The sequence below is a fragment of the Telmatherina bonti genome, assembly GCF_933228915.1.
Source record: "Telmatherina bonti genome assembly, chromosome: 13".
Taxonomy (NCBI): Eukaryota; Metazoa; Chordata; class Actinopteri; order Atheriniformes; family Telmatherinidae; genus Telmatherina; species Telmatherina bonti.
The window spans coordinates 15,488,096-15,502,584 of record NC_136611.1 but is presented as its reverse complement, the minus strand read 5'-3'; the positions used below and the strand labels follow the sequence as shown (position 1 = coordinate 15,502,584).

General features: G+C 38.1%; 1 protein-coding gene across 1 annotated transcript; it reads right to left on the bottom strand.

Annotated features, from left to right (window-relative positions):
* Window positions 1-1,506: 1,506 nt before the first annotated feature.
* c7a (complement component 7a) lies at window positions 1,507-9,684 on the bottom strand. Its single transcript, XM_079250789.1, has 18 exons — window positions 9,612-9,684; window positions 9,406-9,467; window positions 9,189-9,267; window positions 8,961-9,102; window positions 8,739-8,883; window positions 8,492-8,630; window positions 6,457-6,600; window positions 6,083-6,326; window positions 5,560-5,673; window positions 5,270-5,436; window positions 4,931-5,159; window positions 4,662-4,845; window positions 4,404-4,491; window positions 4,119-4,251; window positions 2,486-2,674; window positions 2,234-2,330; window positions 1,950-2,134; window positions 1,507-1,863 (listed from the first exon to the last, which is right to left on the bottom strand). The coding sequence occupies exons 1-18, from the start codon at window positions 9,615-9,617 to the stop codon at window positions 1,679-1,681; spliced, it is 2,532 nt and encodes an 843-aa protein (XP_079106915.1). The 5' UTR covers window positions 9,618-9,684; the 3' UTR covers window positions 1,507-1,678.
* Between the last annotated feature and the right edge of the window lie 4,805 nt (window positions 9,685-14,489).

Sequence of the window (14,489 nt, the reverse complement as noted above, 5' to 3'; positions counted from 1 at the left end):
TCTGTGAATTAAAAAAGTACTCCCCAAATACGGTTAAACAAAGTACAGACAAGTTTTAAAAGTCCTTCAGATATCATAATCTCAATACAATTATTTAATTATCTTGATGACAAGTAAACTATCTCAATATTCAAAGTTGATTGTTTTAATAATATAATATTTTATACCATAATCATAAACTGATTTTTTTTTTTTTTTTTTTACCCCAAGCCCAGCTTTCATGTGTACCTTCCTGATGAACACTTCACTTGTTATGCCAGAGGGGGCCCAGCTAAATAAACCTGTCTGCAGCTTGCTCTATACGTAGTGAGACAAAACCTAACAGAAGAAATATGCATACTCCGTTCATCAGAGACACTATAACAAAAGTTTTCATGGCTTTGCTTACACAACTGAGTAATGAGGAAGGATCTTTTCTTTCTTTTTTCTCTTTTTTTTTGTTTTCCTTATTTCATTTAATTCTTGCCATTTTTTATCCTGGTGTTGCAGTTTGATTTAGATTATGTCACTCATAACTCAGTAAAAAGTTATGTTGCGTGCAGACGTAATGCAACAGAGCTACATCCAGTAATATCCTGAATCAACATTACCTAAACATAGACAATCCTGATGATAAAACATGACCTTCTCAAAAAACTTCAATGAAACAAATGATCACATGTATGATTTAATGGCAATGTTTAAAGCAGAATCTTGAATAACCATGTGTTGAACATAGCATTTGCAAAAGAGCCATTAGACTTTCCTGCCAGTTAGTGGGCCTACTAGTTAATAAGGCAATGGGGTACACTATGGTTGTGGTAACCAATGCTCTCTGGGATGTAGCAGGTTTTTTTTAGCAGATAAGGAGGATTTGTTCTTCTTGCAGAGTTAGCACTGGGTACCATGTTGCTTTGTTGTCCTGTTGCTTTTAGATGGGAGCTTGCTAGATGTTATTGGTCTGTATTTGGCTATCAAGAAAATTCATGCAAGTTTTATTTTGTAAGTTTTGTTGATGCATCTACTACCACAAATGGTGCCTTTTGGCACATTTGTTAAAGCCATAAATCAGTGCTTAATATAGGCACTCAAATTTATGAACTAACATATGAGAGAAGAAAAAGAAACAGTCTTCTTGCTAATTTGTGGACTTCAACTTATCTGCTGACAAGAATTTTGTTGTAATAGTGAAACCCTAGATTTTTTTTCTTGCACAGCATCTTACAAGCAGGTTCAGGCACAGATGCATTCAAGGCATGAGAGTGAAGCTTGCCAGAGGCAGGAACAGACTAACAGAAAGTGTTGTTAAGGAAGCTTTAGGAAGCTGTCAGCTAAGAAAACAGCTTCAAGCATCAAAACCTTTATAAGCCCATTGTCTTCAAACTCAGACTTTACCTTTGTCACTTGTGCAACTCAAACACCAGCTAATCTAATGTTTATAAAACCAAAGTTTTAAAACACATCAACAGATTCCAGGGTGTGTTGTAGTGCAGTTTTGCAAAGCAGCAGCAAAAATAAAGCTCAAACTGGATTTCAGCAATTTTAATTTCTTGATACATTTTAGTCATTTTGACACATGCATAAAAAGTGGCTTTAAAAGTATTCTGTGTAGCGGCACTTAACATGTTTTGTGGTTTCATTTAAGTAAAAATTAAAAGATAAAAAGGTAATTATGACATATTAGTCAGCCCCCAATTCCTTAAGAGGCACAAGGGAGGATACTGACAACTGACACCTTTTCTCCATTGCATCGCCGAAGTCCTGCTTCACACTCACTCATGGTTTGTGTTGCAGCTGACGCATCTTCACCAACACGGACACACACTTTTAATCCAGGGTCTGTGCATTCTGAAGGATTCTTACAACGACAGACGTTGGCTTGATCTAACAAAATCCCATGAAAAAGAACAAGTTTAGCAATGTCAAACTACAAACTTTGTAAATTGTGTTACATGCTTGTCTTTTCCTACCATCGCAGATTTCCCACATCTGGCAGTCAGCGCAGCCTGTTGTGGTGCGTTGTCCCCAGTTGCAGCTGCTGTATTCTGCTATCTCTAAGTCTTTCCCCATACACTGCAGAGCATGCATCTTGCACACAGTGAATGCTAAAAACCTGCTGAGTGCTGGAGATCTGACACACAACTCCAGAGATGGACTTGAGATAAGAAAGAATAGAGAAAAATCAACAGCAAGCAAGGGAGACAATCAGTTAAATCAGCCAGTTTGCAAAAAATGTTCATTACAAGTAACATACCCACACTCTTGAACAGATTTACAAACACATCTTCCTTTGTGAGATTTCTCCCAGCCCTTACATTCCACTGTGGGATGGGTTGGTACTGGATTTTCATCTGTGGGATATGTAAGTATCAATTTAAAAACAGTGCATACATGTTGAACTGTTTGGAACAAATAATAATACAACACGTTTCAGTCAAGTCTTGTTTCATAGCAATCCACTGTCATCTTAACAAAAATTACTGTGATCAAGAAGGGGGGGAAATACCTTCGATGCATCTGATCTCTGCTGGGTCTGGTGAAAAACTTAAACTGGGGTTGCAAATAATTGTTGCTTCTCCTTCCAAGATGTGACCCTTTGGACAGGACAAGGAAACTGACTCCCCGATGGAATAAAATGGTTGAAAAGGAGAAGCTATGACACCAACAGTGAGTGAATTAAGTCTGCACATTGAACCTGTGGTGAAACAAAAACAACAAACAACCATGGTTTTATGAAAGGTAACAAATTGATTCACCCTTAATGACAAAGCTTCATTGTATCTTAAAGAGCTCATAGTTCTATATTTTCTCACTAGAGTGCTTCACACTAACACTGCTAGTTTACTTGTACTTCATTCAGTTTCTAAAGGAAGGATGAAGAAGGCAGAACCTTCAGTTAAAGGCTGCTATTTAAGGAACTGAGCTCCCAGTGACAGAAACACTTACCTTTAGGAGAAGCTTAAACCTTTTCATTTTGGTAAAGCTTTCAGTGCTGAGTTGGGTTACCTTTATGCATCCTTTCAGGTATGCTACTACAGACTAACCCAGACAAACACCAGACTTAGAGCCACCACCCCTACCGAGGTACCATGACACATTTTTGGCTGTTGAAACAGCAGTAGGATCATTTTGATTATGGAAAAAACAAGCTAATAAAGGGACAGAGAGGTTTAATTCCTGAAGATGGCCACTATCTGTGTCTATCTTTATGGCACTCAGGGGCAGTGGTTGACATTGTTTGTCTCCTGATGGTGATGTGTTTGCGTCATGGAAGACCACTAGACACACGGAGAGCAGAGGAGAAATGACATGCTGGTATGACAGAAGAAACACTGGATTTTATTCCCCACCAACAAAAACACAGAACATTTTGAAGAACAATTGTCAATCTGACACTAAATACTTCCAGGTTGCCATCCAGCTCAATGTGGTTTGTTATGCTATGAAAAACAAGAAGCAAGGCTGCTGCATTGCTGAGAGTTAATGTCTATTTTGGGAGATTGTGTAAAATAAAGTTACCTGCTCTGATTAGGAAAACATTTTAGCTGGTAAATTAAATAATTCAACAGATCACACACACACACTGTATATTGCAGCTCTAACAAAACTATGCAAATATCTGAATGTATGAAGCTGTAAGATTATTGTCACTAACTTGTGACTCTCTTTTTCTTCTTCATCAGCAATCCAGGGTTAGAGTTATGATACTATTTACCCTCCAACTTCATGTCCCATTCCTGTCCAATCCCCAACTGATAGAGGCCGATTGTAGAGCCCTTTATGGACCTGGTTTGGAGATTTCTCCTTTTTTTTTTTTTGTCAAAATTGAGTTTATTTTCTCCCCTTCCGCTGTCATCCCCAGCCCTGTGCATGCTCAGGATGAAAGGTTGCATCAAAGAGAAAAATATTGCAATCCTGTAGTTTCCTTCGCGAGGCAATTATTCTTATGAATTGGTTATATTAAATCACATATTATGAATATAACAAATATAGATAACCTAAAGGGTTGATTTTAACCAGCACTGAATAGTACCGAATTGGACCATGTCTGTAAAAGTGTCTTGAGATAACTTTCATCTGAGTTGGCACAATACAAATAGCTATACTGAATTGAATTGAATTTGGTTTACGGTACTTACGTGCACACTGCCCAGGCGTGCCAGACCAGGTTTTACCAGCAGTGCATTCTAGGATGCTTTGACCAATAAGATGAAAGCCTGCTGTACAGGTGTACTCAACTCTGTTACCCACAAGGTAAATATCCTTAGGGTTCTGTAATATAAATAGATAAATAAATAAAAGATTGAATTCTAATTTTAGTTCTGACCTGTAAAATTTTTACATCATAATTTTTTTTCACTGTGTTGTAACTGTTAAAGCAACATTTAAATATTTAATATTTGCTTCATCAACATCATCTTTACCCGTATGTAGCCATTGATAAGCGGAAGCGGGGTATCACACTTTGGACTTGGTTGTAGAGTATCATCAAAGCACTCAGGCTCCATGGTCCTACAGAAAAAGATGTTCAAATCAGCACTTTGTATGAAAACATATTGATGAAAATTAGAAGGACACATTCTGTCATTAGAAATTCAATATAACAACCAGCGGTGATCAGCTTGAAATAGAATAAATTACATATTTGATGCACAATAACATAATAAAGAGCTTGTTCTGACTTTAAGTATCTTAGCTCATCATCTTCACATTCAGAAGTTTCTGTTGTTTCTCCAATACAGTGTTGCCCCCCATTCTGAGGGAAGGGGTTGGAGCAGGAGCGAGTTCGTGAACGTGTTTGTCTGCTCCCTGTTCGTGCACAAGATGACCAGGTAGACCAACAGGACCAACGACCGTGGATCACTCCTAGAGGACACAAACAGAAACAACATATATTATTTTAACTAGTGTGTTTAGGTGAATGCAGTAGGTTATGAAAGGTAACATCCACCTTGTTGGCCTTCTACTTCAATTCCGTTCTCACAGGCTAGTCCTTCCGTGCCAGGCTTGCAAATACATTTGCACACATCTCCATCCATGACAGCCAGGCCATTGTTTCTGCAGGGCTGACAATTGCAGGGGTGGCTCTCTGCAATATATTGCTCTATGGCCCTTTGCAGGTAGATCCTCTTCACTCCAGCACACTGAACTTCCTTCACCAGCTCAGACAGCGGCCGCAGCTGGCAAAGCAAGATTTGAAGTAAAAGAACAATATGTGTCAATGATTTGAAAGTAAAATCCTGCATTATATCTATGCATTCAAAGTTTAAAAAGTTCACTTTTCCCTCACCTTTTGCTTTATGACCTGTGGGAATGATCTAACAGACTCAGCCCAGTTGGCGTACATTTCCCAGTTCATTTTGGGATCTTTCAGGTCCATTCTCTGCAGTGCTGCAATATGTGAGACACTTCCTCCATCCACAAACACTTTATCCACCTTATTTGATATGGAAAAATCTATTTGAAAAAGGTTTGTGGAGAAAGTGAATGAAACAAAGAATCTCTTTTATTTTTTACTTTTACTTACTTAAGAATTTCATTCATTCATTCATTTATTGTGAAAAATTAAAATCCATGTACCTTTAGTAATGGGCTTCCCCTGATCTTTCTTCTTGCATTTCTCCACTGTAAATGGGATGAACAGGATCCAGCGTTTGGTCCTCTCACATTCACGAAGCACAAGCTTTTCATCGACTTGAGGTCAGGAGACCGCGCCACCCCACCAGGAAAAGCAAACAAGAAGAAAACAGAGAGTAGTGTGAGAATTAATAACAAGATAAAGGGGCTTTATGGAATATTTCTTTTTGAGATGCACAAGATATTTTCATGATTGTTTAAAAAAAAAAAAAAAACTTTCAATTTTGATTAAGATATAACCAGTTCATGAAGATGTTTATATTTTGAAAAATGATTGTTTTTAAAAATGATTAAATTTTTTTTTTTTTCCTTGCTTTTTTTATTATTACCATTATATGTATTATCATTTTATTTCTAATTCGGAATACTTTGGAAAATACATATATACTTCATAAAAAAAAAAAAAAAGGAGAGAAAATCTATATGTATGTATAACCTTTTTGCCTCAAGATTTCCAGATTCTTACCCATAAATTTTTCAGTTTTTTCATCAATTGAGACAATGACTTTAAAGGAGCCTCCCAGGCTTCCCTCAGCCACATAGTGGGTTCCAAACCTCTCCAAAATCTTCCTGTATGCTGAGTAGTCATAGACAGATGGGAGTTTTGTCAGTGCCTTCCAAAACTCCTCGGCTATCGGGAGGTAGTCGGGAGAGTTACTCTGGAACTGAGCTACCTCGACATCATTCTTCAACACCAAAAGCTTGTAAGTCTGGAGGGAGGAAAAATGAATTAATCATTTAAAAAAAATCTTTTTTTCTTAATTTGCGTTCCCTTTTCTTACATGATAAAATGCATCCTATATTTGCAGTCAAATTGCAGAGGAAAACTGTTGTATAAACCTGAGTCTTATCCTGTTTCTCATGAAAGTCATAGTTGCGAAAACCTGTTGTGGTCCCCGTCACTGTCTCTCTGTTGACGATATCCTTAGCATAATTCCATTTACTGGTGAACGTCTCATCACTGAAGTCAGTCTGGACTTTTACCTGAAAAAAAGAACATTTACCAACGTTTGGTGTTTCATTCATTCATTCATTCATTCATTTTATTAATCACTTAGTCTCAGGCTTGCAGGGAAGCTGGAGCCTATCCCAGCACTCATTAAGCGAGAGGCGGGGTAGAGGTTTGATATTTCAGACTCAAAATTCTTCTTTTACTAAATTTACAGTGAACATAAAACCTGTTAACACCCACTAACATCTGAAGTGCAATGCAAAAGTGTTCTATTGACATTCAACCTTGTAGTTTTTCAGTGAAGATGCCAGTAGAGTGGCTACAAGAGTGGGTACAGCTTATATTTACTTTAGAGAAACACGTTAACTGTCTGGCTCTGACACTATTAACAAAAACTTGTGGCAGAAGAGAAAATTGTTCTGTTTTAACCGCCTGCAAAACAGCTGCAGAGCTTCATGATTAAACTAGATTTTGAAAAATCTAAATGTCTCAGAAAGGCAAGCTTTGCTGCGCAGACTTAATGCCTTCTTTTCATATCAGTGTACTGAAATGCTTATGTCCTTGTCAATACTGGCGGTCTCTGGACTTGTTCTGATTGGCATTGAACAGGATATTTTTATTGTAAAAATGCCAAACCATGACAGCATAATAAGTGGCTTGGGGCCAGGGTGGCACAGTACGAATAAAAAGCAACCTATCTCACATTCCAGCATTTCTTTCAAATCAGCTTGAATTAGAGCGGTCCTTTCAGGAAGCCAGCCTTATAAAGAAAAGAGTTAAAACCATGAATGAACACTAGATATGCTGCAGCTTTTCTGTTTTTGCTGAATACAGCATTTAAAACTTTTGTAGTTCACTAAGTCCAAATCTGCACGTTTCTTTAACCTGGTACTGGAGCTCGATTTTAACAATATTTATCTTATGTTATTTCCTTTTCCTTTATTTCTTGTTTTTATTTTAAGGTATCTTGTGGAATTTTTGTCTTCTGATGGTGATGTGTGATGTTTTTCTGACTAAGCCGACAGAATCAATTGATTGCAAGTTTTGTTGAAACACTTCAAACAAAATATGACAACTGATTTGATCAGACCTCATGCTGTGTGGCTCACATGTGGCGTGACTCGTTGTAAATGCATAGTATGAAGTGCAGCTTATTTAAGATAATTAGAAAACTCATTTAACAGACTTAGTTAAGAACAACAAAAAACAATCTCTTTGAGACTATCTTTGTAGAGTCACATGTCTGTTCAAATGCAGGAATGAATCATGATCTGCCTCAAGCATTCATGTTACATATCAAACTTGCCAATCCAATTCCAGGGTTCTATTTACGCTGCATATTTCCTATCTTATTGTTTGCTTCAAACTTGTTTCTACTACCACTGCTGCTGCCTCTGCCACTGCTGCCACGATCATCACATATTGCCTGACTTCATTTTAGGCCCCTTCACCACCCCAGCATCCACCTGTAGGCTCTGGCTGAAAGAAAAAATATTGTTTAGCATTCACCCCAATATGTAAATGCTTAAACAAAACCATGCATACACAAGGAGTCATGGAATCAGAGCCCAGTAAAGCTTTTATCCCTCAAGTTGTGAATTATCTATTGGAAATGAATAAGGTGGGAAATGTTGTTATTAGTCTATTGGGACACCAAGTTATATCACTTTCAAACAAAGTTTTGCACACAGATAATCTCCACAAGGTACTTTGATAATAAGAATATTCTATTCTATTCTATTCTATTCTATTCTATTCTGTTCTATTCTATTCTATTCTATTCTACAGTTATTTAGCAGACGCTTTTATCCAAAGCGACTTACAAATGAGTGAGAACAACACAAGCACAAAATCAAACGGTAAATAATAGTGTAAAGAATGTCAAGTGTCAAGAATAATGCAGGTATTTCCAGATGTACCAACCACAAAGCTGTACTGGATAATGTTGAGAGGCAGTCGATAGGTAGCTTTGTGATCACCACTATAAGTTGGTCTGCACTGGCCTCCAAAACTGTTTGTGTTGATCACACTGCCTCTCCTTGTTTCAGTTACGGCATCATACCTACAGAAACAATGAAAACATATACTGGCTACATGAAACCTGTTACATTATCTGTATGTATATGGGTGTATAAATCCACATAGAGGTATGCTAAAATCTATCACTTACCCAAGTCCTATTTGCTGAATATTAGGGGGAGGAATTGTGTGTTCACATATGATGAATTTTCCAGTTGGACAATCACTTTCATCAGATCCGTCTTCCTCACAGTCCTCATCTCCGTTACACTTCAGAGACTTGCTGATGCACTTCCCTGTAGGTTAAAAAGACACTTATTGATTTATCAGTTCTAATGATGAATGTTGCAGAAAAATTAATTTTATTTCCTACCTGATCGACACTGAAACCTGTTTCCACATCCGTGGTCTAAGGGGCAACTTTGTGTAGTTTCACACTGTCTGGTCTCAGTGCGTGAGTCACCACATGGGTTCCCACCAAACTGAGAGAAAACAACCATGGCTCGAGTTCTGGTCTGTTACATAACAAAAGAAGACAAAGAAGTGAGGATTTTCTGGGTAAAAAGAAAGTTATGTTTAAGTATTTACTGGTGATCCTAACCTGTGTTTTGGTGCAGGGATCACACTGGGACCAAGTGTCATAAGGCCCCCACTGGCAATGAACCCTCTGATCACACAAGCTTGAAAATAAAAAGTGAATAAAATAATTCATTGAACAGAAACAAACAATCCAATGCAGTCTTCACAACCATAATGTAGAATTGTACTTTATTATCATGCTTTGGTGTTAGCATTAAAATAACAAAAAACACATTTACACTCTGGCCGTGCACAGGATTATCAGCCACGGCAAAGTCATCGCACAGAGTTGTGCAATGTTCTGAGAAAAGAGAAGAGAAAAGAAGAGAAGAGAATGTTACTAACACAAAAAGTAATAAAATAAAATACATCCTCGTTCACATGTCAGTATATCATATGGTTCGGGGTCTGCAATATGTTGTTATTGAAAGAAAAAACTACTTGCCTTCATGGTGGATTTAGTGCAGCAAACACAAGCGATGTTTGCAACCTTTCAAACTCTATATTTATATTAGGAGGAGTCACCCTGCTGGCAGGACAGCCCACTGGATTTCACAAAGAAGCTGGAAGGCTGTGCCTTTGTATGTGCATACGTGTGTGCATGTGTGTGTGTGTGTGCGTGTGTGTGTGTGTGTGTGTGTGTGTGTGTGTGTGTGTGTGTGTGTGTGTGTGTGTGTGTGTGTGTGTGTGTGTGTGTGTGTGTGAATATAATTAAAGTGAGTGTGAGCCTGTTTCTCTGTGTGGGTATATTTTCTTTGGAAAAGAAATGAAAATATTTCAGAGGCTGTTCCTGCCAGAAAGCTATTCCCGAAAATCACTGTGAAGCTGAAAACAAATATGGAGCGAGTTTCCTTGGTAACATTCTTATTTTCTCATGGGGGACATTTCTGCTTGTTATTGCAAGAAAAGCAGAACTTTAAATGAAAGCACTGTGTTCTGTTTTCCTGTCCCATAAAGGCAGTAAGTGCCAGACATTGTAACACCTAATATGAGGAAAGCCATATTTGAGGTTATTAGATAAATCTGGTCTTGACAGTTAATATATATCTGCTGTTCGAGAGTTATTTTCTTCATCAAAATAAAACTTTTGTCCTTTGTGTGCTGCTTTAATTCCTTACATTTTTAAAAGGTTTTGCCTTTTTTTCTCTTGGCACCTCAATTTCATTGTGTTAAGTTTTTCTTTCACAATCCACTTCTAACAAAAACCATATTTATTACAGAGCTTATTTGCACTAAAAGAAGTTCTTTCCATTTTAAACTCATTAATAACTGTTTAAGCTTTTCAAAAACATATGTCAGGATATTCTCTATCTGCTGTGGCCTTTAAAATAGACAGTTTTTCTCAGTCACTTTAGTGCACTTCTTACAGCAAATTAAAATTCTTATAACTATTACTTTAAACTCCACAACTATTAGTCTGTTCTGCACATCAAAGTAGCAGCTTTTGTAATTGCAATGATGAGATTACAAATGCTTTTGTACATGTAGCATTTGCCTTGTGTTTTCATTTTTATACCATTAGCTTTAGTCATATCAGTGAAAATGAACTATTATTACATTACAACTGCATGATAGTCAGTCCCCATAAACAGATAATCCTCATTTTATGGCTTGAGTCATTACATACAAAAAAGTTAAACTGGTTATCAAAATGTTTTGTAAATGGTGGATTCGCCATTTAAGGAGATACTTTTCTTTGTGCATTGCAAGGGATGATACCAGATGTGCTCACAAACAAAATGGCAAATATATACATACATATATATATATATACACTATTCACAAAAAGTTAGGGATATTCAGCTTTTGGGTGAAATTTCACAACAAGCCTAAAATGCATTCAAACCTGTACAGGTGAACTTAATGTGATCTTCTCTAAGCTTTTAAATGCACATGTCCAACTGTTAAATGTTTCAATAACTTTTGCACAAGTTGCTGTTCTCTAACAAGGAGCTTAACGGCAAAAATCACGGCAGGTGTGTGATCCTTGAATTGACCAATAAATGTCCTGGTTCAATTAGAGCTGGTGTTTAAACAGTTGTCCTCATCATGCTGTTCACATTTTGACATCATGAGACCAAGACGACACCTAACAATGGAACAACAGTCCCTTGCCATTGCGATGCTTCAAACAGGACGTTCTCAGACAGAAGTGGCCACTGAGCTTGGAGTGTCACAGAGTGTCATCAGCAGGTTGCAACAGAGATATCGAGAGACTGGAAGAGTCACAGAAAGGCCTAGAAGTGGACGTCCTTTGGCCACATCCCGTGCTGATGACCGCTACATTGTGAACACTGCCCTGAGAAACCGGATGATGAATGCCACTCAACTCCAGGCACGTTTAAGAGAGGTGAGAGGCACCCAAGTGTCACGTCAGACCATTCCAAACCGTTTCCATCAGCGTGGTCTGCGTGCTAGACGACCTGCACGGGTACCTGACCACACCACCAGGCACAGGCATCATCGTCTTGCATGGGCCAGGGAGCATTTACGCTGGACGAGGAACCAGTGGGCCTCAGTGCTGTTCTCTGATGAAAGTCGATTCACACTGAGCAGAAATGATGGCCGGCAACGATGTTGGAGACGTCAGGGAGAGCGCTATGCATCAGCCACTGTTGTCACCAGGCGAGCTTTTGGTGGTGGCGGTGTTACAGTGTGGGCAGGGGTGTCCACTTGGTACAGAACTGCCCTACACTTTGTGAATGGTACAGTGACAAGCCCATACTACCTGAATAACATCATTAATCCAGTGATTGTGCCCCTACATGAACAGCACAGGCCTAATTTCATCTTCATGGACGACAATGCTCCTGCTCATCGAGGCCGCATCATCAGGGAACGGCTGTTGGAGACTGGTGTACCTCAAATGGAATGGCCTGCACTCTCTCCAGACCTGAATCCCATTGAAAACCTGAGGGATCAGCTGAGCCGTCGTGTAGAGGCTCGAGACCCTGCACCCCAGAACCTCAATGACCTGAGGGCTGCCCTTCAAGAAGAGTGGGATGCCATGCCTCAGCAGGCAATAAGTTGCCTTGTGAACAGCATGAGACGTCGTTGTCAAGCTGTAATTGATGCTCAAGGGCACATGACCAGATATTGAGACGTTCAAATTTTTTGTTGTGGTGTAACTACCATTGTTGTTACCTTTTGTGTTGAATGAATTTTTTGAGATGAGGAAATCAGTAGTGCATCGTTCTACTTAAATGTCTTACTTTTATATCACTGTAGCATGAACATATTGCATTTTCCATAAATTTCACCTGAAAGCCAAATATCCCTAACTTTTTGTGAGTAGTGTATATACATATATATATATATATATATATATATATATATATATATATATATATATATATATATATATATATATATATATATATATATATATAGATAGATAGATAGATAGATAGATAGATAGATAGATAGATAGATAGATATTTTTATATATATATATATATATATATACACTACTCACAAAAAGTTAGGGATATTTGGCTTTCAGGTGAAATTTATGGAAAATGCAATATGTTCATGCTACAGTGATATAATATCATAAAAGTAAGACATTTAAGTAGAAGGATGCACGACTGATTTCCTCATCTCAAAAAATTCATTCAACACAAAAGGTAACAACAATGGTATTTTTTGCTTTGATCTGGACTCCCTAAAGTATTAGAACTGAGATGTGATTTAGTTAAGCAAACACTGGGGGGCAACAGAGGTTTGAGAACCATTTTCTCTGCATGGCTGAAATGTGATTCGAGGTTTGACAAACATGCAACATTTCCCAATCATGCAGCAGTTCATCTTCAGAAACATTTTTAACTGGAAAACGCTGTTTCCTAATTATTTTCCATATCTTTCTGTTATCAGTAACCATGTTTCCCAACTCTGCTGCTCAGGTCAGAGTGAGACGTGAGAGCTATTGTGACAAATTATATGAGCTAATAAAATCTGATTTGCTACTTCCCTGATATCTGAGGCAAACAAATGCAGTGATTGATGTTTGCTTTCAAAGATACCAAACATTAATAACTATTACAATGGGCTGCCAAATAAAATGTAGATTATTGTGCATTTTACATTACTATTTTCTTTTAGTTTTACAGTTGCAAATGAGTCTTCCACACCAGAGGAGATGGGGCAATGACAACATTGTGGACAAGGAAAGATACACATGTTCTTGCAAGCACTTGCAATAATGATTTTGATGCAAAAAAAAAAAAAAAAAAAAGGGTTTGAATGTAAAGCATTATTTTAAGCACACTGTCACCTTATGACCTAATACAAATTCAAAACAATAATGGAAACCCAAGTCATGCATATTTTCTGCTCTCACTAAAATAATCAATGCAAATACAATTTCCTTTTTTTCTGAAAAGTGCACCCAACGCTAAATGACTCAGCTGCCACTCCGTACTGCAGAAAGTCCCTTAAGCTTGAAAAACAATTTGCCCAGACAATAGGCCACCAGACCATGCCCTCCATTAGTTCTGCTTCAGTGGGTCTCATGATATTTAGAGGGCTGTCCTTGACCAACATGTGCTCTGGAAGTTTAGTGTTTCTGCACAGGAAGAGGAGTACCAGTGTATTTTTCTATTGTCATCTCAGCAGGAATGTATTTTAATATGTAGAGATAAATCATCTGCTTAGATGATTTTATGGGGATGGATTCCTTTCTGATCGTGGCAGCATTGTGCAAGAAAGGGAGAGAACAGACTGTCACACAGTCTAGACTGAATCCACAAGATGGAAAGTGGCAAACATCTGATAAGGCTCCCTAATGTCAGGATGAAGCGATGAAAGAGAAACAGGGAGAGGGAGAAAAGCAGGGAGGCAGTGAGGGGAAGATGAAGAGGGAGATAGAGACAGAAGACCAGGAGAATAACTAAACAGAAATCGGACAAGAAACATTTGATTGGGGCAGATAACCTTCGACCTGGGATAGAGGTGTATTCATGTTGGAAAGTTTGAGTGCATGAGAAAATGAAAGGGATAAAGTGTATTTTAAGAAATGCCTAAACACCAGCAAATGCGAGCAAAGTTTAGAGAGGAAACCTTCATTATTCAAACTTAATTATCCAAAAGCTTAATTGGATTGTTAATTTGTTCCTTCACGTCAGCTTTCATCTCTGGGCTTTTAAGCTATTCCGCCTTGGCCATCTCTGCTTCCTTAGACTGTCACACTTGCCTCAGTCCTAATTTTGTTGTCACTGTTCCAATCCAACAATCTTCTTGTCATGATCTGTGTTATTTAAGATGTTGGCATATTTTCTCAAGCGGCCTTCTGGGGTATCTTTTCTACAATCCTCCTCCTTCATCT